General features: G+C 44.2%; 1 protein-coding gene across 1 annotated transcript in view; it reads right to left on the reverse strand.

The window, feature by feature from the left end:
• Positions 1-25,763, reverse strand: part of LOC126418624 (netrin receptor UNC5C) — a 346,615-nt gene that overhangs the window by 270,822 nt on the left and 50,030 nt on the right. Inside the window, exon 2 of the mRNA XM_050085470.1 lies at positions 16,118-16,203. Within this exon, the coding sequence (XP_049941427.1) occupies positions 16,118-16,178 (61 nt within the window). The 5' untranslated portion in view covers positions 16,179-16,203. The remainder of the gene's footprint in view (positions 1-16,117; positions 16,204-25,763) is intronic.

Genomic DNA, 25,763 nt, shown 5'->3' on the forward strand with positions numbered 1-25,763 from the left:
AGTCCGCCCTTCTGAGAATTCCTTACTAATTGCAGATGACAATCTGTACCGGAATATCAGCTGTTCTACACTTGAGAGATGAACAAATGCATGTGCTATTAAGCTCCAGAGGTTTCGAGACTGGATTAACAAAAGAGAGAGGGAGAGAGAAGTTAAAGTGGTGGTTTGAATTATTCGGGATTACTGTGTACATGCGCTCACATCCCTTCCCGTCAAGACACTCACCACTACCACTACCACCAACAACACCACCAACACAACCACCTGAGTAAAATCACAGAACGTTCATTCAAACTTGTGAAACTGTCAGAAAACGTATTCTTTCGGATGTTATTCAACTTCCGCGACACAATGGCATGCATGTCTGCTATATCGTGTAAGCGTTGACCCTTCAAGTGAATTTATGCACTTCGCCGTTTTGTAGTAGGTTCATGCTGATAACACCAAGTCCAGTCATTCGTGATGACTTTTTCCAGGCAAGAGCTGTCTGCGTTTTGTATTTCAATCAAGCTGTGGTAGCTGTCCGTGCGTCCGCGTTTTTGTTCAGGAGTATGTGTTACAAACTTGGTACACACTTAAAGTAGTTTGGAGAATGTCTTGAACATTTAGAGATGCTGCTCCACTGCGACTTGTGACTCATCACTGACATAGTACGTCCACTGCTTAATACCGCTTGCTAGTAATTGACTAGTCTCTTGTTTTCAGTTGTTAAAGTGGCCACCGTAGTTACTATGCTGACATCGCATAAACACCACGAAAGAAATAAGTCTAAGAACCTTTTGAAAGGACGATGTACATTTTGTCCAAATTTTATAAATAAAATGACCACAATTCCAAAACCGTATGTAGTTTCTTCCAACATTTTATGAGTTGTCCGAGAAAGAATGAAAGGAAACCACTGATTATAATGAAAGTTCACTGAAACATCTGAAACGTCCCCTTAAAAAAATTATAAATGACTGTGCTGATAAACCCCTTACGTTATTTGATTTTCAAATAGATGAGCAAAACAGAACGTATTCAGACATTTCTCTCTTTACTTATTCTGATCATCACTAAACTGACACACAATATTTTTAGCGTAACGCAATCTGACTTTCAATAATCCCTAAAAAAGATGGCCCTGACTAACAATAACCTTTACCTGTCATGAATCATTTACAAAAATCTTCGTTACTGTGACTGTGGTGTCACCGCCAGACACCACACTTGCTAGGTGGTAGCCTTTAAATCGGCCGCGGTCCGTTAGTATACGTCGGACCCGCGTGTCGCCACTATCAGTGATTGCAGACCGAACGCCGCCACACGGCAGGCCTAGTCTAGAGAGACTACCTAGCACTCGACCCAATTGTACAGCCGACTTTGCTAGCGATGGTTCACTGTCTACATACGCTCTCATTTGCAGAGACGACAGTTTAGCATAGCCTTCAGCTACGTCATTTGCTACGACCTAGCAAGGCGCCATATTCAGTTACTATAATTATTTCAAGAATGTATTCTGAACAGATAATATTGTGAATCATGTACTGTCAAGAGCGACGTTCATCATAAATGGATTAAAGTTAAGTATCAAACTAATTACTCATTCCTTGTCATGTTCCAGACCTCACGTCAGTATAGTTCTACCCTCCTCACGCCAGCCTGCGTGAGCTAAAGCGCGTGCATTTCGGCCTCCATTAGTAACACGGTGTTGGCTCTTCTGCTAACACAAAAATAACTACTGCAATACAGCGATCCCCAATACTGCCAGCTAAATAAAAGATTCTAACTACTGAAGACACTAACTACTGATAGGCATAGTTAGCAAATGAAAGATTTTGGTAGAGAACAAACAATGTATTTACCATAATAGTGTTCAAAACTCATAATATATATCAGTTCATGAAATCCAGTCTTACAAATTTGCGCTCTCAAAATTTTGCCATCTCTCTCCCCACGTCCACCACTGCTGGCGGCTCACCTCCAACTGCACAACGCTACGCGCTGTTCAGATCCAACTGCCCAACACTACAACAGGAAATATTCCAACAATGCCAACCAGCCACAGACTGCACACAGCACAGTCAGTGATTTTCATACAGAGCGCTACCTGGCGTTACCAACGTAAAAACCTAAACAGCCTACTTACACATCTTGTTGTTTTTGTTGTCGTTGTTGCGGTCTTCAGTCCGAAGACTGATTGGGTGCACCTGTTTACCGAGGAAACCGTTTCATCATAGGCGAAAAAAGAAGACAATCAGGTCTGATCAAGGCAGAATTCTTTTTAAAACAATCCTTTTTTGGAAAGGAAATACGAACACAAATACCGAGTGTTAACCTGAAGCTGGTGGAGAAACCTCCACGTCTTCTACGATTATACAACGTGGGGCATGCGAGGTAAAATTTCCGGCTAGGGCGTGAGGTATCGTATCAGCGGAGGGTATTGGCGTGCTTCGGAGGACGGCCGTTGGGGAGTGGCGGAGGCCATACGTCTGAAATCCCGCCTTCTGGAGCCGCAGCTTCAAGGGGCTGCCGCGGCCAAAGCGAGGGGCAGAGGAAAGGGAAAGGGAATGGGCCTTGATTGCCCCGCTGGGGATCCGGTCCCACTACTTGCTCTCCACGTGCGTTCCCATGGACCAGTGCGAGCACGCTCTGCGTGTGTGTGTGAGTGAGTGTGTGTGTGTGTGTGTGTGTGTCAAAGCGAGAGAGCACCAGGGAGGGGCAAAGTGCTCGAAACGTGTAACCCGAGACGGCGGATGTTGACTGCTGCAGTAGAGGGCTGCTAGTGAAGCATGTTGGTTCGATTACGGTACGGCCTCCCTTCAGTGAAATACCGTCGCTGCCCGCATCCAGAGCCGCTATAATTACACATGTTCCAACTGCACAACTTTTTACAAGATGAGATAAGAAGGCTGGGCATGCTGACAACTTCCGGAAGCTCACGAACTGCTGCAGAGGCCGACTCATCGACTTATACGACAATATACTCGGAAGGTTCCGCGGATGTCTATATCCGTGGGTACCCGAAGTAATAACTTCTTTGCGGATAAACGCTTGCGTCAAAAAAATGGCTCTGAGCACTATGAGACTTAACATCTGTGGTCATCAGTCCCCTAGAACTTAGGACTACTTAAACCTAACTAACCTAAGGACATCACACACAGCCACGCCCAAAGCAGGATTCTAACCTTTGACTGTAGCAGCAGGGCGGATCCAGACTGAAGCGCCTAGAACCGCACGGCCACACCGGCCGGCAAACTCTTGCATCAATCGGATATCAATAATAATATTTACTTCTCTTTAAAAGTTAAAGTACAGCGTCATTATTTATTTACAATGTCTGTCGGATTTTGTTGCTTCCGATCAATGAACGCGTTTGCGTGAAGCGACAACTCACGTCTTCTGTTCGAGTAACTGAAAACTTGTTTCTTTTGTTGAGGGTTCTTTTGTTCGGTCGTTACGACTACAAGACATGCGAGTTCTTATCACTAGACGCGTTTCGCGTTATTGAAGTAAAGCGTCAACGGTGGTCTGTAATTGAAGGTATTTACGATTGGATTTATTTTCTAGATCGAAAAACAGTTTGTTAACAAAAAATGTTGGTCTCTACTTACGGCAGCGCCGGCCGCGGTGGCCGAGCGGTTCTAGGCGCTTAAGTCCGGAACCGCGCGACTGCTGCGGTCGCAGCTTCGAATCCTGCCTCGGGCATGGATGTGTGTGATGTCCTTAGGTTAGTTAGGTTTAGGTAGTTCTAGGTTCTAGGGGACTGATGACCTCAGATGTTAAGCCCCATTGTGCTCAGAGCCATTTGAGCCATTTTCTAATTACGGTAATTTCCGCTTGGTTTTTCACCTAGGTCAGGAAATGCCGTCTGCTAGCACGTCTTTGGTTTCTCTTGCCGTTGGGCACTTATAATTGTGATCTAACTTTACACTGCTTTGTTGAACTATGCATTTTGTACATTAAACACACCACAATTTTGTACACCACTGTTCAATGTTTATTTGTAGCCTTCTGATTGTTTATCGTGTTTTGTAGTGTTGCCAACAGTGTCACGAGTCTTTTTATCTACATTTTTTTCTTTCTCTGTAGTTCATTATATATGTGTTATTCCATTTAATTGTGATGCTGTATATTTATATACGATGTAAGAGAAATGACGGAATAGTGATGGAGGTTTAATTAATTTTTTTTTACACCCGTATAAAATCGGATTAGCAGATGATGTTGAATGCTTACAAAGAAGTGCAGTACTATTGGCCATAGGTTTGCTAGAACCGAGGTAGAGCGTCACGAAGATGGCGAAAAAACTGAACGGCGTGGTTCTTGAAGATAGACGGAAACTGTCTAGAGAAAGCTCAGTTACAAACTTGTAAGAAGCAGCTTTAGTTAATAAGTCTAGAAATATACGTCCCCATACGTATTTCTCCTATAGGGATCGCGAAGACAAAATTACATCAATTACAACACGCACAGAGGCGTTCAGGCAGACACTCTTCCCGTGCTGTACATGAATGGAACGACAAGAACTCGTAATAAATTGTACACCGAGGAATACCATCTGTCATACACTTCAGTGGTTTGCACAGTGTAAATGTGGAGCTGAAAGGTGTTGATTGGTTGCTATGTCCACTGACTTCCCTCCCATACGTATCTAAACACAGTAACTGTCTTGATAAACGATCTCGTAAATAACTGGTAGTCTCTATTTGTAAACTTTGCAACTACGAATAAAGGCATGATCTGTTTTGTTGTTTGTCTGGTAGCTCATTTTAATCCCACACATTTTGAACTGGCTGGAGATATTATTGGAGAGTTCTACAAGGCTGGAATACAAAAATGTTTATATTTTTCTGTGTCTGGTGCTAAGTGGAGTGTTATTTCTATTTATCTTCTTTTATCACTTAGCTAATTAAATTTTATCATTGGGATCCGCTTGTGTCATTGTAATGTCAGTTAATAACTTTAGATCCTATACCATACACACGCTTCCTACTTATTTGTCTCAAGAAAGCTGCTCATACACGGTGAACTAACATAAAGCAATGAAACATCACATATACCACATTATCATCGGCCATTTGTAATCCACTGCTAGGTAATGGTTCCCTCCACACTTTTCCATGGTCTTTCCATTTTGCTCCACTATGATTTCTAATATCAGCATTAGGCTGTCGTTTCGGCCTCTTCTTATTTCTCCATCGGAGAGATTTCTTGGACCATCTACCAACTATTCACCTGGCTACTTGTCCCGTACAGATATAAGAGTAAACTAGGGGTGATCTGAAAGAGGAAACGTGTGACTGAAACTCGTCGCTGGCTCCTTCAACTGATACCTCACCTCCTACCTACGTTGTCCGCGTCTGAGGACCCGGAACAAAGTGTATTCTTTTGTTTCCCCGCCCCAGAGAGCAGGTATCCCCTGTCCCGCCTGACCGGTTTTAACGCGCCCTCCCCCTCCGCTACCTAAGCCGTTAGCTGGCACAAAGCAGGAAGACGCAATGTTGTTCCTCGGACGTAGTATACAGCCCCTGAAGGTAATCAATGGGCAGAGTAATAGCCATCTCAGATACATCTTGCAAAACAAGCATACATCAAACGGGTCACCCAGGTAGCTCATCTTTCGTACTATTAAAGTACATACTTAAGTGTGACAAATGCTATTCTATTTTTTGAAAAGTCTAGGTTCAAAGGTTTGCTGGCACTTACAAACGCAGGTGGATCCCCCGTCCTTACTAACATATACTTTATTCCGCCTCGAACCAGTGTACACCGTACATATGGAAACTGCGCCCAGTGAAATTTGCGCCCAAACAAAAGCTTGTAAAATTGGAGCCCGGTATTCCCGGAAACTACCTACTCAATACGTCACGGCCTATCTGCACTTCCGAAGTCCTCGTTCACACCAGTGAATTACCACTTGAGGAATCACCCTTAGCACGACTCTTCACTTGTGTCCCAAGTGAAGTGCTGTGCCACCCTGTCCAAGCCATGTCGACGCCACCACGCAAATGATCAGCAACGTATATCAACGTGTTGACGCAAAACGAGAGGTCGACATTACGGTATACAACATGCCCTTTTACATACGCATGTTGTACTGGTTCTAGTTGTTTTAAGATTCAAATCCCACTTTACCATCTTTTTAGGATGATTACGCTGTCCTAATATGAAAAATCGTGTTACGGAATGTCATCTTAAAAAAATTGTTTGTTATTACGTAAGTTATTTTAACGATAAATACTGTGTCATTTTAGAGTATACTTTACTTAATATACAGTTTTATGATGCCCATACATCTTGCACTTGGCAGTACTGACTATGATATGAAGAATTATAACAGTAAACAAAACTGTTACCATGGTTTGAAAACACATTTAGAGGACGTGCACTTTTAGTGCTAGGCGTGGGAGAAGAACAATGGTATTAGCTTATAACACCACGTGCATACTTCATTTTAATTAGTATGACAGTTCATCTCATACATGTTACACTTGTATGGATCATATTTAATTTTATATTTATTTTAAAGTATGCGTTGTCAAAGAGAACAGATACGATTTTTAAATTTCGTGTTTCGAATTTGGTTTTTATGTTTTTCGCCGCTGTTTCTGAAGATTCGGTCATACGTAAAAATTTTGACGCTGCGTCAGAAAGAAAATTAAAAAAAAAGTTATGAACACTTTTTATTGTAGAAATTTTCGCAATTAAGTTTTCTTCGATCATTTTCATTTATTAAAGTAAAACATTTTTATTTCATTATGTAATAATAAAGCATTTTTACCTGCGGGAGTTCGAACGGCGGGGGGGGGGGGGGGGGGGGGGAGGGAGGGAGACTAGTGGATCTTTCACCGACCTTTTCTGGACGCAATTTTCGCTGGACGCAGTTTACGTGACACCCTATACATACCGTCTCGCGTTGACGTAAGCCGACTCCCACTCGCCGAGCCAGAAAACCGCGCAGAACCTGTGGCTTCCTGCCAGCTAAAGGCTCCTTCCCGACACCACCGTGAATTAAGGTTCTGCTAGCCACAACAAGACTTCATGTGTCTCCCAAACGCAGCCATAACATGTAACGCAAATCTTTAAACAATTCTTGCAGGAATGCACTATTTGAAGTTCTGAGTCATCGGAGAGAAAATAATGCCAGCGAAATGCTATCTGCTGCTTGTAGAGAATCCAGACAGCAGTTGAAGACATAAAAGGGGGACTGTTATTGCGATGATAGTAACATGGCTGCAACCTAGTTCCTACGTTATTCAATCTATACATGGTGTGAGAAATAAGGAAAAAGGAAGGGGAAATATGGAAAGGGAATTACCGATCAGTGGGAAGAAATAAAAGCTTTAAGGTTTGCCAAGAACACTATAACTCTGTCAGACACAGCAAATGACTTGGTAGAACATCTGAACTATTTTCTCCTCCTTCCAAAAAAGTGCGTTGCTATCATTGCTCCGGAAATTAAGAATGTCGATTTCCAAATACATACATTCACCACGACAGTTAAAACCCTCCTGACGTATTCCATCAACAGTCAATAACAACACTTGATTGATACTACAAGTTATTCTAATCAGTCACAAACGTTTCTGGGTGCGCTTTTGGAGTGCCGATGTTATTTTGATTACGATGCAAAGTTCCATTGGACATGCATGACGTCCAAAGGAATAGGCACTGCGACAACCCTCAGCTGTAGAATGGAATGACGACACTGACAATTTGTGGCGGACCGGGGCTCGAAACCACCTATCCTCGCGATAAGCGGGAAATCCGGGTTCGAATAGCTGATGGTTGTCGTTATTCGCAACTGTGAATATATTTTATTGTTTCTGACGGCTAAACTTTCGTCATGAGGTGGATTTAAGTTAAATAATGAGACATGTATGTTTCGTATGTACAATTTTTGGGTAACCTCTAGCACAGTCTGGTAGCAAAAGACAAGAAACAGAACATTATTCTGGCAGATGGTTGCAAAGATAAACAGTAACAGTACTCACAGAATCCTTTTTCTGTAGTGTTTACATTATATACAACAGCACATACACTATTTATACTTACAAGTACACAAAGACGGTATATTAGAAGCTAATAAGTGCTAAGAAAGTAAAACAATAATGTTGACAACAGTATAAAATTTATGTAACATTTTTGATTATTATTACTATACTAAAATACACTGACAATTTTATGTCAGGATACGTAAATAAGTAGAAATTATGAAAGAAACAGGAGAAGTACGGTTCCAAATATCATTTGTCGATACGATATACGTATGTATCAACTACCTGGCTGCAAACGTTCTGAAAACTAAATGCAGTAACATAAAGAGAGACTATCTATTCAAATACTTAGGTGGAACCATTCAGGAAACTCGCCTGCAAAGGACTGATTACGAAATCGTCACAAAATGAAAACGACTTTCAGGCTTTCAGAAGACATCTATAACAAACAAATTATCTCTAAATTCACCGCCGGCCGCTGTGGCCGAGCGATTCCAGGCGCTTCAGCCCGAAAACGCGCTACTGCTACGGTCGCAGGATCGAATCCTGCCTCGGACATGGATGTGTGTGATGTCCTAGATTAGTTAGGTTGAAGTAGTTCTAAGTCTAGGGGACTGATGACCTCAGATGTTAAGTCCCATAGTGCTTAGAGCCATTTGAACCATCTAAATTCACCAAATTGAGATAGTGAAACATAGTCATTAACCCATCTGTCTTTATGGCGCCGAAACACATTAAACAGAAAAGGGGACATCGAAAAAATTCGAAAGAGAAAACAAAACGCGATCAGAAAAATTGTAGATCCAAATTGTACTGAGAAAACAACATATGGTTTTACAGCAAATAAAGAAATTGAAAATTCTACCAACATTCATGTGGATATGAAAGAAAAAAAAAAACTGCATGCAAAAATTGATTGGACATATCAAAAGACTGGAAACAATCAGATCAACCAGACATGTTGTGCAACTGTACGAAAGTTGCAGTGAAGCTAAAAATGAAACGGTAAAGTGGATCGGTGCACTATAAGATGTGAAGGAAAGCGGGAATAAGACAACTTTGTGTACCAGATAGAAAAATCCAAACGGAAAAGAATCCATTATGAGAGAATGAAAGAAATGTAGGAAAAAATAAAAGCTAAAACATAATGAAATTGTTGTACATCGTGTTGCTCAATACTGCTCAAAGGTGATATCGCGCGCGTGTGTGTGTGTTGTGTCCGAGCAGTCTAAGGCGCTGCAGTCATGGACTGTGCGGCTGGTCCCGGCGGAGGTTCGAGTCCTCCCTCGGGCCAGGGTGTGTGTGTGTTTGTCCTTAGGACAATTTAGGTTGAGTAGTGTGTAAGCTTAGGGACTGATGACGTTAGCAGTTAAGACCCATAATATTTCACACACATTTTGTGTGTGTGTGTGTGTGTGTGTGTGTGTGTGTGTGTGTGTGTGTGTGTGTGTGTGTGCGTGCGTGCGTGTATGGGTGAGAGGGGATTGTATAAACAAGAAATAAGAGAGAGTGGGAGAGAGAAAGAGAGAGAGATAGAGAAGAGAGAGAGAGAGAGAGAGAGAGAAAGGTGGGGAGACTGTTTTCACCGTGAGTTGTGGGCTGTCAGGATTCACTTCAGATTTTTTTTTTTTTTCAGTGCGTTTGTGCCTTATGCCACAATTTCAGTGGTCATAAAAATCACTTGAAACTGTCTAGCATATGATTCGTCGTACCATCGTGAAGATCCAGCGGTATCACACGACGCAACGTGGCAGGAGCAGCTGGAAGTTCTAAGTCCCGAAATCTTTATACAGCTCGTCTCTCTCCCTCTCTCTCTCCCACACACACACATACACGTGGGAAAAGTGGATGGCAGGCGCAGCCTTGGCCACTTACAGAGCCCCCTGCTGAGGCGCTGGCAGTTTTCGGGGGGAGAAGTTTCCGCAGGGAGCAGTGGCCGCCCTCGTCCGCTCTGCCGGTTCCCGCCCTTCCCGTGTCGCCGTCGCTGATGAAGGACTCGCCGATGCCTCACTGTCCGCGACACGGCGCGCACCGCCGACAGGTGAAACACTTGCCGTCGCGCCCCAAACGGATTGCCGCTCCCCCTGTGACGGATGCTGCGCGCCAAACTGCCCCACCTGACGCCCACGGGCGTGCGAGCGGCGCGCCCGGACACTCTTAATACAGTCCTTGGCTTCAAACTGTCTCGCGGTCCTTGTGGCGCGTTTGTATCTGAGGTCACCCTCACTTATCAAATCTTGCGAAACCGTTACGAAAAATACCTGCCTCCTTCTCAATATTTCATCTCGTTGTCTCACTTTTTCCAGTTCTACCTGTGCTGCCTCGTTGGGAGTAAGCTATGTTCTGCAGGGTGAGTTCGAGCGCTCCATGTTTGATTGTACCTATTGATATAGGACTTCATATTTGACCTGTCTATTAAAGACGCTATACGTGGATAAACGAGATCAATAAGTGTTGCCGATATTATTTCGTTTCTTTATTTAACAATGACAAGTTTCTGAAGATGTGGCATAGCCACTCACTGATGAATAGATTTTGCGGAACTTCTAAACTGCGAGGATGTTGAGTGGTACAGTTCATCCGCTGTTCCAAATACTCACGGACTCTTTCTTCCGTCACTCTTCTGACTGGTGTGATGCGGCCTGTCACGAATTCTTCTCCTGCGCCAACCACTTATTCTCAGGGTTGCACTTTCACAATACTTCCTCAATTATTTGCTACATATATTCTAACTCTATGTTCCGCTATGGTTTTTACCCTCTACAGCTCTCTCTATTGCAGTGGAGGTTATTATATGATTTCGTAACTAATAAAATTATCCTGTCCCTGCTTCTTGTCAGTCCCTTCCACATGCACCGATTCTAAAAAGAACCTCTCCATTCTTTATCTTATTGGATGATGAGATTAATATTTAACGTCCCATCGATAACAACGTCGTTATGGACGGGGCGCAAACTCGGATAAGGGAAGGATGCACAAGGCAAGTGGCAGTGCCCTTTCGAAGCAACTATCACGCCATTAGCCTTAAGTGATTTAGGGAAATCACGGAAAACCTAAATAAGGATGACCGGACGTGGATTTATACCGTCGTCCTCCCGGTTGCGAGTCAAATGTGCTAACCACTGCGCTACCCCACTCTCCTTTTTATCTCATTAGTCCACCTAATTTTCAGCATTCTGACTAGTGTTCAGATTTTCCCACTGTCCGATATTCACTACCAGACAATGCTGTGTTCCAAACGTACATTCGCAGAAATTTCTTCTTCAAATTAAGCCTATGTTCGATACTGGTAGAGTTCCCTGGGCCAGGAATACCCCTTTTGTTTGTGCTACTCTGCTTTTCATTTTCTACAGGATTAAACTGACGATGAAGATGATGTTTGGTTTGTGGGGTACTCAACCGTGCGGTATCAGCACCCGTACAAATTCTCGATCTTTACTCTGTCCAGTCTTGCTACTTTCATGAATGATGATGAAATGATGAGGACAACAGGAACACCCAGTCCCCGGGTGGAGAAAATCCCCAACCCGGCCGGGAATCGAACCCGGGGCCCCGTGATTCAGAGGCAGCAAAACCAGCCACTAGACCACGAGTTGTGGACTTTTGGGATTAAATTCGGATGATCTAGTGGGACCGTCTTGATGCGATAGTGTCGTTCGTCGAACCAGAAACGTCTGCGTGCAGCCCTGTTAACATGACTGTTATTCAGAGTAAATTTTCACTCTGGAGCGAAGTGTACGCTGATAAACTTGCTAGCAGATGTGAACTGTGTGCTGGATCAGGACTCGAATCTGGGATCCTTGCATATAGCGGGCAAGAGGCAGTACCGACTGGGGTTTCCAAGCACAACCCACAACCCTCCCTCGCAGTTTCTCCTTTCGTCTCCTACGACCCAAACTTCACGGATGAATGTCAGACCAGGTAGAAACAGATGCTGACAATGATTACAGGTACATTTCAATCTATTTCTGAATGAGTAGTGCGAAGGGAATTGCATGCATTGGATGTTTCGTGGGTGTAATTCAAGCCGAAGGCGATTCTCTGACGCCTTGGTGGTGTTTTTCGTACGATGACTTAGCCCCCTCATTCAGGTTGCTGTGAACATGAACCGCGATGTTGATTTCAACATTCTACGTGATCGACAGTTCTCTTGCTTACCTTGTGGGGTCAGTATTGCTGATATAAAGAAACTGCAGAAAACAGGAGAAGAGGTACTGTGGATGCGAAACTGAGAGGGTGGGCCATGAGTAGTTCTTGGGTAGCTCAGTCGGTATGGCATTTACCCGCGAAGCCAAAGGTCCCAAGTCCGAATTCAGGCCCAACAGTCAATGTTTTCCTGTCCGTGAGTGTCATTACTTGTTGTCATCTTCGAAGACGGAAATTTCACGGCACTTTCATCATGTAGGTGCAGAAGGAAGGGCAACGCTTGATCACCTAGAATGTTGAATTAAACGTCCTGGCTCATATTCACGGCAATCTCACTGAGAGGCCTAAGTCATCGTACGAAAAACACCACCAAAACTGCAACTGAAATCCGTGTTGTTACAAATTTTGCTTCGTCCACTTCCACTGGCCACCATCAGAGTATGTACGGCCTGAAGATGGTCTAAGTTATAGACCGAAAACGGTAGCCAACCAAATTAAACATCTCTTGCGATCAAGACTGTTTTACTGCAAATTTAAAAAAAAAAATATTTTACAATATGACGCAGCGTAACCGCCCAAAAGATTTTACTTCATTGACAACGGTCACATAATCCTGCAGACTTAAAAACTATTTTAATGTGTTGCAGCTTCACAAAGTTGCGAACAAAACGACTTTCAACACTGTTTTGTGCCATTTTGCCCTATCGGATCTTCTACAGACTGGCTGAAACTGTTTAAGTTTCTCATTAAAAATGTCAGCATGCACAGCAAGCTGTTTCGACACTGTAACGAAAGTATTCTCCTCGGTTACAACACAACACGAAATCAGTCTCCTTGCAGAAATCATTACCTATAACAACGGCCAGTAACTTTCGAGTGCTCTGGTTACAATGCAGAACTGATTATCCTATCTCACTCTGTTCTTGCTGGTAGCGGTAATATCGCAAGAAAGCCACAGAATTATCCTCTACTTATAAAGCGAAAAAAAGTTTCTCTCAGTGGAGGCACCCGACGTCGAAAAGTTGAGATAATGTCGGCCTTATTGAATTCCTCTGAGGAGGAATCGATGATCGGCGAAAGGGCCGATAAATAATCTGTAATTCCAAGCAGGGTTTTCGTTTATGCCAGAGCGTCCTGCTCAGACTTGTATGAGTAGCGGTACCCGTGCTGTCAAAAAAAAAAAAAAAAAAAAGGACGCGCACCATGCGCTGTGTTCCGGGAAGAAGCAGCGGTTTGACCCGTGTAGCGTGTTGTCGACGGCGGGGCTTGCAAACGGATGTCAGATACGTGGTATCGTAATGTGCGAGTACTAATGAGCTGCCGACGTCGCAGGTTAACTTGCAGTGTGTTTTCAGGACGTGGGGGCTGACTGTTGCCTGCAGGACGTGTCTGAATTCCCATTAAACCCAAAAGATGATAAATAATGAACTCATTGGGATCCCATACCTGGAAAACAATTTCCGTGTTACAGGAACAAAATATGAATAAATAGTGTTCCGCTGACCCACATACGTTAAGCAGTAGGGCAATAATAATTCACTGTGACTGGTAATTACTGTTGTTGTGAAGAACTAACGTCGAAATAATGACAAATGCTAGGGAAGCGGACCATCAGTAGAAGAAGAGCTTCAATACAAACCTGCCATGTACCGTAGCACTGGGAATTGTTGCCACATTATTTAGCCGCTTATAAATGTAACTACTACCGTAATTGCAGTAAACTAATATCGTTGTTTCGTCTAGTAGATAAAGGAAAATGTTACACATTATTTTTCATTCCTTTTCGTACAGTGTGCGTTCCTGCCAGAATTCTTATTTGCTCAGCTGTAGTCTACGGGACAGAGCGCCTGTGACAACTGACATGAAACGTGCGTGACGTCACGAAGCCGATGCCTCTCCAGGGCGCCTCCTACGTGAAATCCCGCTGGAAGTTTAGGAATTCCCGTGGAATTCTTTAGTGTTTTACCATTTTCTGGTGGAAATTGCGGTGTGTTGTCATTACCCTACCCTTCGTATCTAACTAAACTTTGATTTGACAAGAACAGTGAATTTGGATTGTAAACGGGTTAGGTAGCGTATGTAAAAGAAAAATGTAATCGGCTGGAAACAAATCAGAAAATTATGTATATCCTCTGAGTTATACATATTTTGACAAAGGTTATCTACACGGGTCGATCCCTAGAACGAACCTCGTATAGTAGCGAAGTTGCTAACAAAAGTTAAAGAAAATGTTATTGAGCTTTTTTCTGGAAATATAATTTAAGCAGACAAGTTCTGAGAGCGTACTCTTCAGGTCACTCTAGTAGTGAGTGATATATGGTACACCATTTTGTCATAACACATGATGATAAAAGAGTCACTCGTAATTATTTCATCTTTTCTGGTGACTCTATAAAGTAAATCATATCTAGTCCATTTAATCTGGCAGGGAAACATATTTTTGCTTATGACACTATAATTCATAAAGAAATCTGCGTAATGCCGGCCGGTGGGCCGAGCGGTTCTAGGCGCTTCAGTCCGGAACCGCGCGACTGCTACGGTCGCAGGTTCGAATCCTGCCTCGGGCATGGATGTGTGTGATGTCTTTAGGTTAGTTAGGTTTAAGTAGCTCTAAGTTCTAGGGGACTGATGACCACAGATGTTAAGTCCCATAGTGCTCAGAGCCAAATCTGCGTAATAATTTGTTAGATCAATTTGATGGGAACAAATAGTTATAGTTCTTGGTTTATACAGACATATCTAAAGTTTTAACTGCTCGTTTGAAAGATTTAAAAATCCTTTATCTTTTACAAGAGGGTAAATTAATCAAGCTGGCACCTTCATTGTTGAAGACAATATTGCATCCCGCAAATATTCAAAGGTAAAATATGATGAGTTCACTGCAAGTGGTATAAACAATAATATTACCTAATATTTATCTGTGAACATGCACCTTTAAACAGCCGCCTGATATAATATTTCAAGTTGTCGCTAACAAATACCAATTGTTTCAATTATGTCTTACGACTTTGAGAGTTAGTTTCTACGCCACGCAGATCATACACAAGTATTTAAACATCTTCTGGAAATGATGATTGTACTCGCTTTTCTGAGACATGTGCTTGTGGTAAATAGGTGAAAAAATCACTTCAAAAACAGTCGCACTTTGGAAAGTATTTTAGAAAATGATAATTGTATAACGAGCAACAACTGCCTTGTAAACAACACGGAGACGGAAGATGCTTAAATTTTAAAAATTAAATGCAGATTTCTGTGTAGTGATGCGTCTCTCACTTACTACGTTCCCCTCCCGAATGCTAGTTTTTCTGTATCATTTGATCTAAAAGTAGTGTTTTCGACATTAGATCAAAGTCTAAGGCGGCACATGTCACAATAGCATAAAAATGAAGCAAGTAATCGCCTTGAAGCTGGGTTATGTTTAAAGTAACGTCGCCAAACAGTGTTTACAATATTTAGTCCCACCTCTCAGTTCCTCTGTAGCGTAAAGTAATCTCCTCGAATGAGAAATATATGACGGATTATAGGTTTGCATTAAAATTTCTGGTTGTAAACCGCATCGTGTGGTGATAGTTCAATCTCGTCCGTGCCTGTTCGTTGCACTCAGGCTGTAACTTCAGTAGATGGTGTTGCCGGACTCCTTTCATGGAGTCTTCGACTCAGCGCCTTCTGCATGTTCTAGGACTTTGTGAAAACCACTCAGAATCATCTAGTATTCCGAATCTATTGACAAATTATGAAACACACGTCTTTGGACGAATCAGGCAGAAGACAGGTGGCATCTGGCTGTTGCGACTCGCGTCGTAGTCTTGGTGCAGCGAGTTATGGCTGACAGTACGATGTAAATCCCAGAATCATATTCCTAGTTTAAAAAGAATGTCATCCATTACAGCTCCGATATTTGATCAAAATGGAGTGGGGCTGGGGGTATTGTTGTACCTTGAAAACGATCGTGATCTTTTCGCAGACCATGAAGTTTAGTAGAAGAGACTCACCTTGCAATCGGCTGAGCGGCAGCAACAGCGCGAGCAGGAGTGCCAACTGTGCGGCCGTCATCTCAGGACGCCATCGTGGTCGGCATCTGAAACAGAACGATCAGAGCCTTTACCTTGGCAGTCTATATCAACACGTCCATATTTTTAAAATTTTTGTCACGTAGAGGTGGTACACTGATCATGGAAGGAGCCCCAATTCACGGATCATTTATACATTATAAAAAAAAATTTTTTTTATCTGCTCGTCGCATCCAAAAAATACCTAAGCAATAATAGTGTTTCGGATTTTGTAGCTCCTCTTACACACCGTGTTTGCAACGCAAATTGGATTGAGATACCTTCTTACACAAGATACAGGTTATTTATTTATTTACTGCTTAAAAAAAATGGCTCTGAGTACTATGGGACTTAACATCTGTGGTCATCAGTCGCCTAGAACTTAGAACTACTTAAACCTGACTAACCTAAGGACATCACACAGCACCCAGTCATCACGAGGCAGAGAAAGTCCCTAACCCCGCCGGGAATCGAACCCGGGAACCCATGCGCGGGAAGCGAGAACGCTACCGCACGACCACGAGCTGCGGACTTTACTGCTTCGCCTGCGCATGTTTCAGTACGTGCTGTACCACCTTCATTAAGTTTTTGTTTGTTATTGTGCCTAGAAAGCGCAAACCTCAAAAAGTTCTTGTCATAATAATTTTCACGCATAATAATAAAAAAAATATACAAAATAGCACAGAAAATCCTGGAACTATATGGCTAAATCAAAAATTAAGAAACGGTGCCTCGCGTAAGGTGGAATTTCTCTCCAGCAGTATCTCTCAAAGCTTTTTACATCCAACATATGTGAGCACAATTTACCTTGTGTACAGAGTGACACAAAATCTGCAGTTGGGCAAATGATGCTTAAAGTGCGCTAGCGCAGAACCTCATGGTGTAAGCGGGGCATCGAAAATGCGCACAGTACGAGCGTTTAAAATAGCACAATACCTAAAGAGCAGTACTAACAGATTTAAAACCTAATATATTATTATTCACCCCCAGTTGCAATTTTTTTAATACATGACTAGCTTCGATCTCCCAGGATCATCTTCAGATCTATGTAGTTGCTTCAGCAAACCCATCACGTCTGTTTCAGAACCACACATTGATCATAATACTTACATGCATGTGCGAAAGGACAAGTGCTGTTGATGATCCACAGCTTTACGAAGTGTTTCGTAATTAATTTGCTGACTGAATTCGCAGATCTTCTGCTCAATAGTGACATGTGAAAATTTGTGGCGGGCCGAGACTAGAACCCAGATTCACCGCTTATCGCGAGCAGTCGCCGGAACCACTCTGGCTATCAGTGTACGCTCCCCAAACCGACGAAAACTTCCAGTCGTCACACTGACTACATTGGTCGGGAGTCCTCGTTGTCTCATTCTTATTGTGGGAACCAAAGTAATGTTGCAAGCATTAATTGATGATGACTACGATATAAGGATGCGAACAGTGTGATATATGGAAGTTTGGGTTGGTCCAGAGAACGTGCCTGGATAGTCGAAGATGTTAAGACGACCGCTCGCGATAAGCGGGGAATCCGGGTTCGAGTCCGAGTCTAGCACAACTTTCCGTATGTCGCTATGGCTAGTAGATCTATTCATAATTCAGTTGATTCTAGGAATTCGTAGTGAGAGAATTAATTTCGAAATTTATTTACTAAGTCCCGTCTACAGCACCTAGAGATCTGTAACTGGAATTGTAAAAGTCACTATGTATACACTGTCTGTCAAAAAGAAAAAAAAAAAGGTTGAACACACAAAAGATATGATTGGATATCAACGTAAATTTGTGCATGTTGGTATCATGTATCGGTACTACCCTACCAGAAACGAAATGCAAGTTTCTGTTAGGTGCCAATAGTGGTTGCGCAGAATCTGGCGGACCCGATAGTGCAAGCCTGCTGAGCCACGCATCCAGTGGCTTCGTACCACGAGCGCCTTCTGCCACTGTGATATGGGGTGGCCAGTGGCAGCCACTCATCCCACTTGCATCTGTAGCCTCATCGCTAGAACACTGTCGTTCTTGCTTAGTACAGCCAGCCTCATTCTAGTTGCTATTGTATAAGCTACGTTATTTGTAATGGGTCCTCGTTTGTTTGGAGAAATACAAGGTAAGTAAATCTTCTGTTTGTTGTGTTAACTAGTTTGCTGATCATTTCTGCTCCTGTCCAGCTACCCTACGGTGACTGTTGCTGGAACACTCTGTATCCCATCTCTCCTTAGTAGTATGCACCAGAGTGCATTAGGTCCCTGTATGTCCATCTTTTCAGAGTTGGTCGCGGGACTCGGTTGTTCAGTCTATCTATCGCTTGCGCCTTGTCCCGCGGTGACGCAGGGTCGGCCATGGTTAACCGGAGTTGTCTTGTTAATGTTAAGGGGTGGCCAGATGCCCTTCCTGCCGCCACCCCATACCCCCCGGGACGGAATTAGTGTACCCCAGCTGTCTGTGTCTAGTGTAAATCGTGAAATAGCGTGAACGTGTTTCAAATGTCTGCGAGTCGTGTAACTGAGGCGGGACGTGGGGATCAGCCCGGTATTCACCTATTAGGATGTGGGAAACTGCCTAAAAACCACATCCAGGCTGGCTGGCACACCGGCTGTCGTCGTTAATCCGCCGGCGGATTCGATCCGGGGCCGGCACGCCTACCCGTGTCCAGGAAGCAGCGCGTTAGCGCTCTTGGCTACCCTGGCGGGTTTGGACTCGGCTCTTCAGTACAGAATGTCAAATCAGAGGCCTTTTAGCCGTCTAATTTCCAAACCGTTATTTTATTTGGCTACCAGTTATTTACAACGCTGCCTTCAGGCTCCCTGACTGACGCCTAGGAAGATTCCAATCCCGGTTCCGGTCAAAAAAGGGGCTAGCAGTCAAAGACTGGCATCTGTAGATTTCTGCCTGATCCCATGATCACTTCAGCCACCATCAGCCTACTATTCGATGATCTTATGCCCTCCTGTGGTACAGCCAGGTCCGCAGAGTTGCCTATGTGTCAGACGTCAATAACAACATGTTTACAGTCAGACTCGTAGAAGATGCCAATTCGGTGAAGCGGGATTACAGAACTGCCGCCTTACGTCGGTTACTTCTATGGAAATAGAATGGGCAAAGTATTTGTCTGTTCGGCTGCTATTTAGAAGGCTATACGGCTCCAAGCCAGTAGCTCTGATGGATGAGCCACTGATTTTGTGACTCCAGTGAAGCAGAGTGATCAGTAGATTTCTAATGGCTCTGAGCACTATGGGACTTAACATCTGTGGTCATCAGTCCCCTAGAACATAGAACTACTTAAGCGTAACTAACCTAAGGACATCACACACATCCATGCCAGAAGCAGGATTCGAACGTGCGACCGTAGCCGTTGCGCAGTTTCAGACTGAAGCGCCTAGAACCTCTCGGACATACCGGCCGGCTATGGTTTCTACAAGTGGTTATTTACGAGTTGCCAAGCAGAGGAGATCTAGTAATCTTGAAGCGGCCTTCCATAACTCGATCGTGGTTTGCGAATATTTACTCACTGGACTACGCCCAGCAAGCTTGGATTGCACTCTGAATGTGGAACGTATAAATTTTCCAGTTCGGGCTGTGATTGTAAGTAATCTTTAGCGAATTTGTGTATTTTTCCAGAGTCTCCTCATTTGACTTGAACTGTGTTCAGGGCGATTCTTATTAAAGTTTTAAAACTCTCCGAATCGACATAGATGACGCTGACACAAGTAATTTAATATAAGACACATGGGGCAGCAAATGTCGGGTAATACCCCAAAAATGGATGAGAAATGTTGAACACGTGATGTCATCAGATGACGTGCGGTACCTCGTCGATAGTACCTACGCCGACAGGGGGCAGTTGTAAAGTAGAGCCGCGCGGGTTTAGCCGAGCGGTCTTGGGCGCTGCAGTCATATGGACTTTGCGGTTGGTACCGGCGGAGGTTCGAGTTCTCCCTCGGGCGTGGGTGTGTGTGTTTGTCCTTAGGATAATTTAGATTAAGTAGTGTGTAAGCTTAGGGACTGATGACCTTAGCAGTTAAGTCCCATAAGATTTCACACACATTTGAAATTACAAAATTGTTATCCTCTCAGTAACCAAGCAAAAGCTGTAGTTATTTTGCATTTCTTTCCTTTGTCCCTTGTGTCTTTCTTGTTTAAAACTTTTTATAGTAAAAAACACGTAGGTCATTTACCGGTATCGATGCATTTTGGAAGCTTATACTTATTTTTTTTACTATCAAAAACAGTCTTCATCACAATTTATTTATTACGGTGACCGGTTTAGAACACTACTGTGGTCATCTTCAGACCAATGCGTAAGGACCTCCTTCTGCTGGAGAATCACTACCGTAATAAATAAATTGTGATCAAGACTGTTTTTGATAATAAATGTTTGTAACACATTGATCACTGTTCACTCCTACAATGTATTCAAAAGTAATTATACTTATTTACTTGTGACGCAATACTGTAGGTTTTTGTAGGTAGTGTACTTTGCAATTAACGGGCGGAGACCGCGAGACCGGTAGGTAAAATAATAAATTTTACCTCAATGTAAACACACAACTGTCTAACGCAATGCAAAAGACTGTACATACCATACGCAAGACTCGAACCCTGAGTCTCACGCACCAAAGTCACGCCCATTGGCCCGGAAATACACCGACGTGAATACTTGACTTTGATTTGGATGATCAGATGTGACAAAAGTGGTTCAAATGGCTCTGAGCACTATGGGACGTAACTTCTGAGGTCATCAGTCCCCTAGAACTTAGAACTACTTAAACCTAACTAACCTAAGGACATCACACACATCCATGCCCGAGGCAGGATTCGAACCTGCGACCGTAGCGGTCGCGCGGTTCCAGACTGGAGCGCCTAGAACCGCTCGGCCACGCCCAGATGTAACAGACCGACAGACTCCAGTGTTGCGGTCGCGCGGTTCCAGACTGTAGCGCCTAGAACCGCTTGGCCACCCCCAGATGTGACAGACCGACAGGCTCCAGTGTTGCACGTGCGCCGAGGTACGTCATCTGGTGATGTTAGGTGTTCAACAATTATCATCCACTTTCGTAGTATTTCCCTACATTTGGGAGGAAACTGGCATTTATTGGCGTGTAACACAGCCTTCTGTGACTGTCGACACAATACAGGTTCGTCCATTGATCGTGACCGAGACAAATCTCACGAAATAAGGGTCAAACGAAAAAACTACAAAGAACGAAACTTGTATAGCTTGAAGGGGGAAACCAGATAGAGCTATGGTTGGCCTGCTAGATGGCGCTGCCATAGGACAAACGGATATCAACTGCGTTTTTTATATAGGAACCCCCATTTTTATAACATATTCGTGTAGTGAAGAAAGAAATATGAATGTTTTAGTTGGACCACTTTTTTTCGCCTTGTGATAGATGGCGCTGTAATAGTCACAAACATATGGCTCACAATTTTAGACGAACAGTTGGTAACAGGTAGGTATTTTAAATTAAAATACGGAACGTAGGTTTTTTGAACATTTTATTTCGGTTGTTCCAATGTGATACATGTACCTTTGTGAACTTATCGTTTCTGAGAACGCATGCTGTTACAGCATGATTACCTGTAAATACCACGTTAATGCAATAAATGCTGAAAATGATGTCCGTCAACCTCAATGCATTTGTAAATATGTGTAGCGAGATTCCTCTCAACAGCGAGTAGTTCGCCTTCCGTAATATTCGTACATGCATTGACAACGCGCTGACGCATGTTGTCAGGCGCTGTCGGTCGATCACGTTAGCAAATATGCTTCAACTTTCCTCACAGAAAGAAATCCGGGGACGTCATGGTATGGTGCTTCGACGACCAATCCACCTGTCATGAAATATGCTGTTGTACATCGCCATTCAGTTATGCAGTGAAATATCTTGTAGTAACATCGGTAGAACATTATGTAGGAAATCAGCATACATTGCACCATTTAGATTGACATCGATAAAATGGGGGCCAATTATCCTTCCTCCCATAATGCCGCACCATACATTAATCCGCCAAGGTCGCTGATGTTCCACTTGTCGCAGCCATCGTGGAATTTCCGTTGCCCAATAGTCGATATTATGCCGGTTTACGTTACCGCTGTTGGTGAATGACACTTCGTCGCTAAATAGAACGCGTGCAAAAAATCTGTCATCGTCCCGTAATTTCTCTTGTGCCCAGTGGCAGAACTGTACCCGAAGTTCAAAGTCGTCGCCATGCAATTCCTTGTGCATAGAAATATGGTACGCGTGCAGTCGATGTTGACGTAGCATTCTCAACACCGACGTTTATGAGATTCCCGATTCTCGCGCAATTTGTCTGGTACTGAAATGAAATGATCGTATGGTGTTTATTGGCCGGGATATGCCCTTCGGGGTTCGGCCGCCGTATTGCAAGTCTTTTTAGTTGACGCCACTTCGGTGACTTGCGTGTCAATGATGATGGAGGACACACAACACCCAGTCCCCTGCCGGGAATCGAACCCGGGCCCCCTTGCGTGGTAGGCGGTAACGCTACCGCTGCGCTACGGAGGCGGACGTCTGGTACTGATGTGCGGATTAGCCGCGACTGCAGCTAAAACACCTACTTGGGAATCGTCTTTTGTTGCAGGTCGCGGTTGACGTTTCACATGTGAGTGAACACTTCCTGTTTCCTTAAATAACGTAACTATCCGGCGAACGGTCCGGACACTTGGATGATGTCGTCCAGGATACCGAGCAGCATACATAGCACACGCCCGTCGGGCAATTTTATCACAATAGCCATACATCAACACGATATCGACCTTTTTCTAAATTTGTAAACGGTCCATTTTAACACGGGTAATGTATCACGAAGCAAATACCGTCCGCACTGGTGGAATGTTACGAGATACCATGTACTTATACGTTTGTGACTATTACAGCGCCATCTATCACAAAGCGAAAAAAGTGGTCCAACTAAAACATTCATATTTCTTTACGTACTACAGGAATATGTAATAAGAAATGGGGGTTCCTATTTTAAAGAAAACGCGGTTGATATTCGTTTGACCTATGGCAGCGTCATCTAGCGGGCCAACCATAGCGTCATCTGGTTTCCTCCTTCAAGCTAGACGAGTTTCGTTCTTTGTAGTTTTTTCGTTTGATGCTTATTTCGTGAGATATGTGGCCCGGTGACGATCAATGGACCACCCTGTATACACGTTACACATCATAAGGTCTATCTTGTTCTGCGTAAGATGGGACAGATTAACTAGTATGGCATATCCAAAGAAGTTGGGTGCGGCGAACCACGTGTAAAAAATTCAGGCCTGGTGAAATAGCGGCGAGGGCTGGATGGTTAACAGTAACAAGCGTAATCAGGGGCGACAATGGACGCGGGCCGCGCTGGAACGGCCGCGGGCGCTGGCCTGAATGAGCGGCCGCTACATTATTTGTGGGCCGTAATCAGGTAAGACAATAGCGCTGGCGGCGGGTCCGGCCAGGGCAGCGCGTCGCCGGAGACACGGTCGGCGGGAGCTGGGAGCGCGCAGCCGGCAGCAGCAGCCCGCGGACCCGGGGGCGCTGCCGGAACTGACGAGCCGTCCGCTCTGCCCGCGCAGTGCGCGCCGGCCGGACACGTGGCGCGGCCAGAGAAAGCAGCTGTCGTAATTAACGCCCCCAGCAGGGCGGCTGCGCTGGGAGCGCGGCGCGTCGCGCGGCGCCGGCTTTAAAAGGATCCTACCGCGCGAGGTTAGCACACTGGACTCGCATCCGGGAGGGTGACGGTTCAAACCCGCGTCGAGCGATTTTCCGTGACTTCCCTAAATCGCTTCAGGAAAATTCCGGGATGGTTCCTATGAAAGGGCACGGCCGATTTCCTTCCCCATCCTTCCTTAATCCGAGCTCTTGCTCCGTTTCTAATGACCTCGTTGACGACGGGACGTTGAACACTATTCTCCTATTCCTCCTTCAAAAGAAAGCGCTGGTGTACGCTCTTTGCCGCTCACTGTAGGTGTACGTATAAATCTAGTCTTGTCTCTTCATTTGCACACTTGGGAAGGCTGCGAACCTGTAAGCAGTTTGGCAAAATTTTCCTACCGATATTTTTTGTCTCTCTAAATTTTATAAAACTTTTACGCATTATCAGTGCGGTAGTACTGTACAAGTTTTACACTAATGGCCATTAAAATTGCTGCACCAAGAAGAAATGCAGATGATAAACGCGTATTCATTGGACAAATATATTATACTAAAACAGACATGTGAATACATTTTCACGCGTAGATCCTGAGAAATCATAACCCAGAACAACCACCTCTGGCCGTAATAACGGCCTTGATACGCCTGGGCATTGAGTCAAACAGAGCTTGGATGGCGTGTGCAGGTACAGCTGCCCATGCAGCTTCAACACGATACCACAGTTATCAAGAGTAGCGACTGGTGTATTGTGACGAGCCAGTTGCTTGGCCACCATTGACCAGACGTTTCCAATTGGTGAGAGATCTGGAGAATGTGCTGGCCAGGGCAGCTGTCGAATATTTTCTGTATCCAGAAAGGCCCATATAGGAGCCACGGGTCGTAACACATCTGAAATGTAATATCCACTGTTCAAAGTGCTGTCAATGCGAACAAGAGGTGACCGAGATGTGTAACCAATGGCACCCCATACCATCATGCCGGGTGTTACGCCAGTATGGCGATGACAAATACACGCTTCCAATGTGCGTTCACCGCGATGTCGCCAAACACGGATGCGACCATCATGATGCTGTAAACAGAACCTGGATTCATCCGAAAAAATGACGTTTTGCCATTCGCGTACCCAGGTTCGTCGTTGAGTACACCACCGCAGGCGCTCCTGTCTGTGATGCAGCGTCAAGGGTAACCGCAGCCATCGTCTCCGAGCTGATAGTCCATGCTCCTGCAAACGTCGTCGAACTGTTCGTGCAGATGGTTGTTGTCTTGCAAACGTCCCAATCTGATTGACTCAGGGAGCGAGTCGTGGCTGCACGATCCGTTACAACCATGCGGATAAGATGCCTGTCATCTCGACTGCTAGTGATACGAAGCCGTTGGGATCCAGTACGGCGTTCCGTATTACCCTCCTGAACCCACCGATTCCATATTCTGGTAACAGGCATTGGATCTCGACCAACGCGAGTAGCAATGTCGCGATACGATAAACCGCAACCGCGATAGGCTACAATCCGACCTTTATCAAAGTCTGAAACGTGATGGTACACATTTCTCCTGCTTACACGTGGCATCACAACAATGTTTCACCAGGCAACGCCGGTAAACTGCTGTTTGTGTATGAGAAATCGGTTGGAAACTTTCCTCGTGTGAATGCTCTGAAAAGCTAATCATTTGCATATCACAGCATCTTCTTCCTGTCGGTTAAATTTCGCGTCTGTAGCGCGTCATCTTCGTGGTGAAGCAAATTTAATGCCCGGGAGTGTAGTTCTAAGTCTAGGGGACTAATAACCTCAGATGTTAAATCCCATAGTGCTTAGAGCCATTTTTGAATACCTGGGCAATGGCAGGTTTACAGCTGGTTTAGGTCATAAAATTATATCATAACAGCAAAAAATATAATATGTAGGATTCAGAGGATATTTGATGTTATTGCAGTG

This window comes from Schistocerca serialis, chromosome 9, assembly GCF_023864345.2.
Source record: "Schistocerca serialis cubense isolate TAMUIC-IGC-003099 chromosome 9, iqSchSeri2.2, whole genome shotgun sequence".
Taxonomy (NCBI): Eukaryota; Metazoa; Arthropoda; class Insecta; order Orthoptera; family Acrididae; genus Schistocerca; species Schistocerca serialis.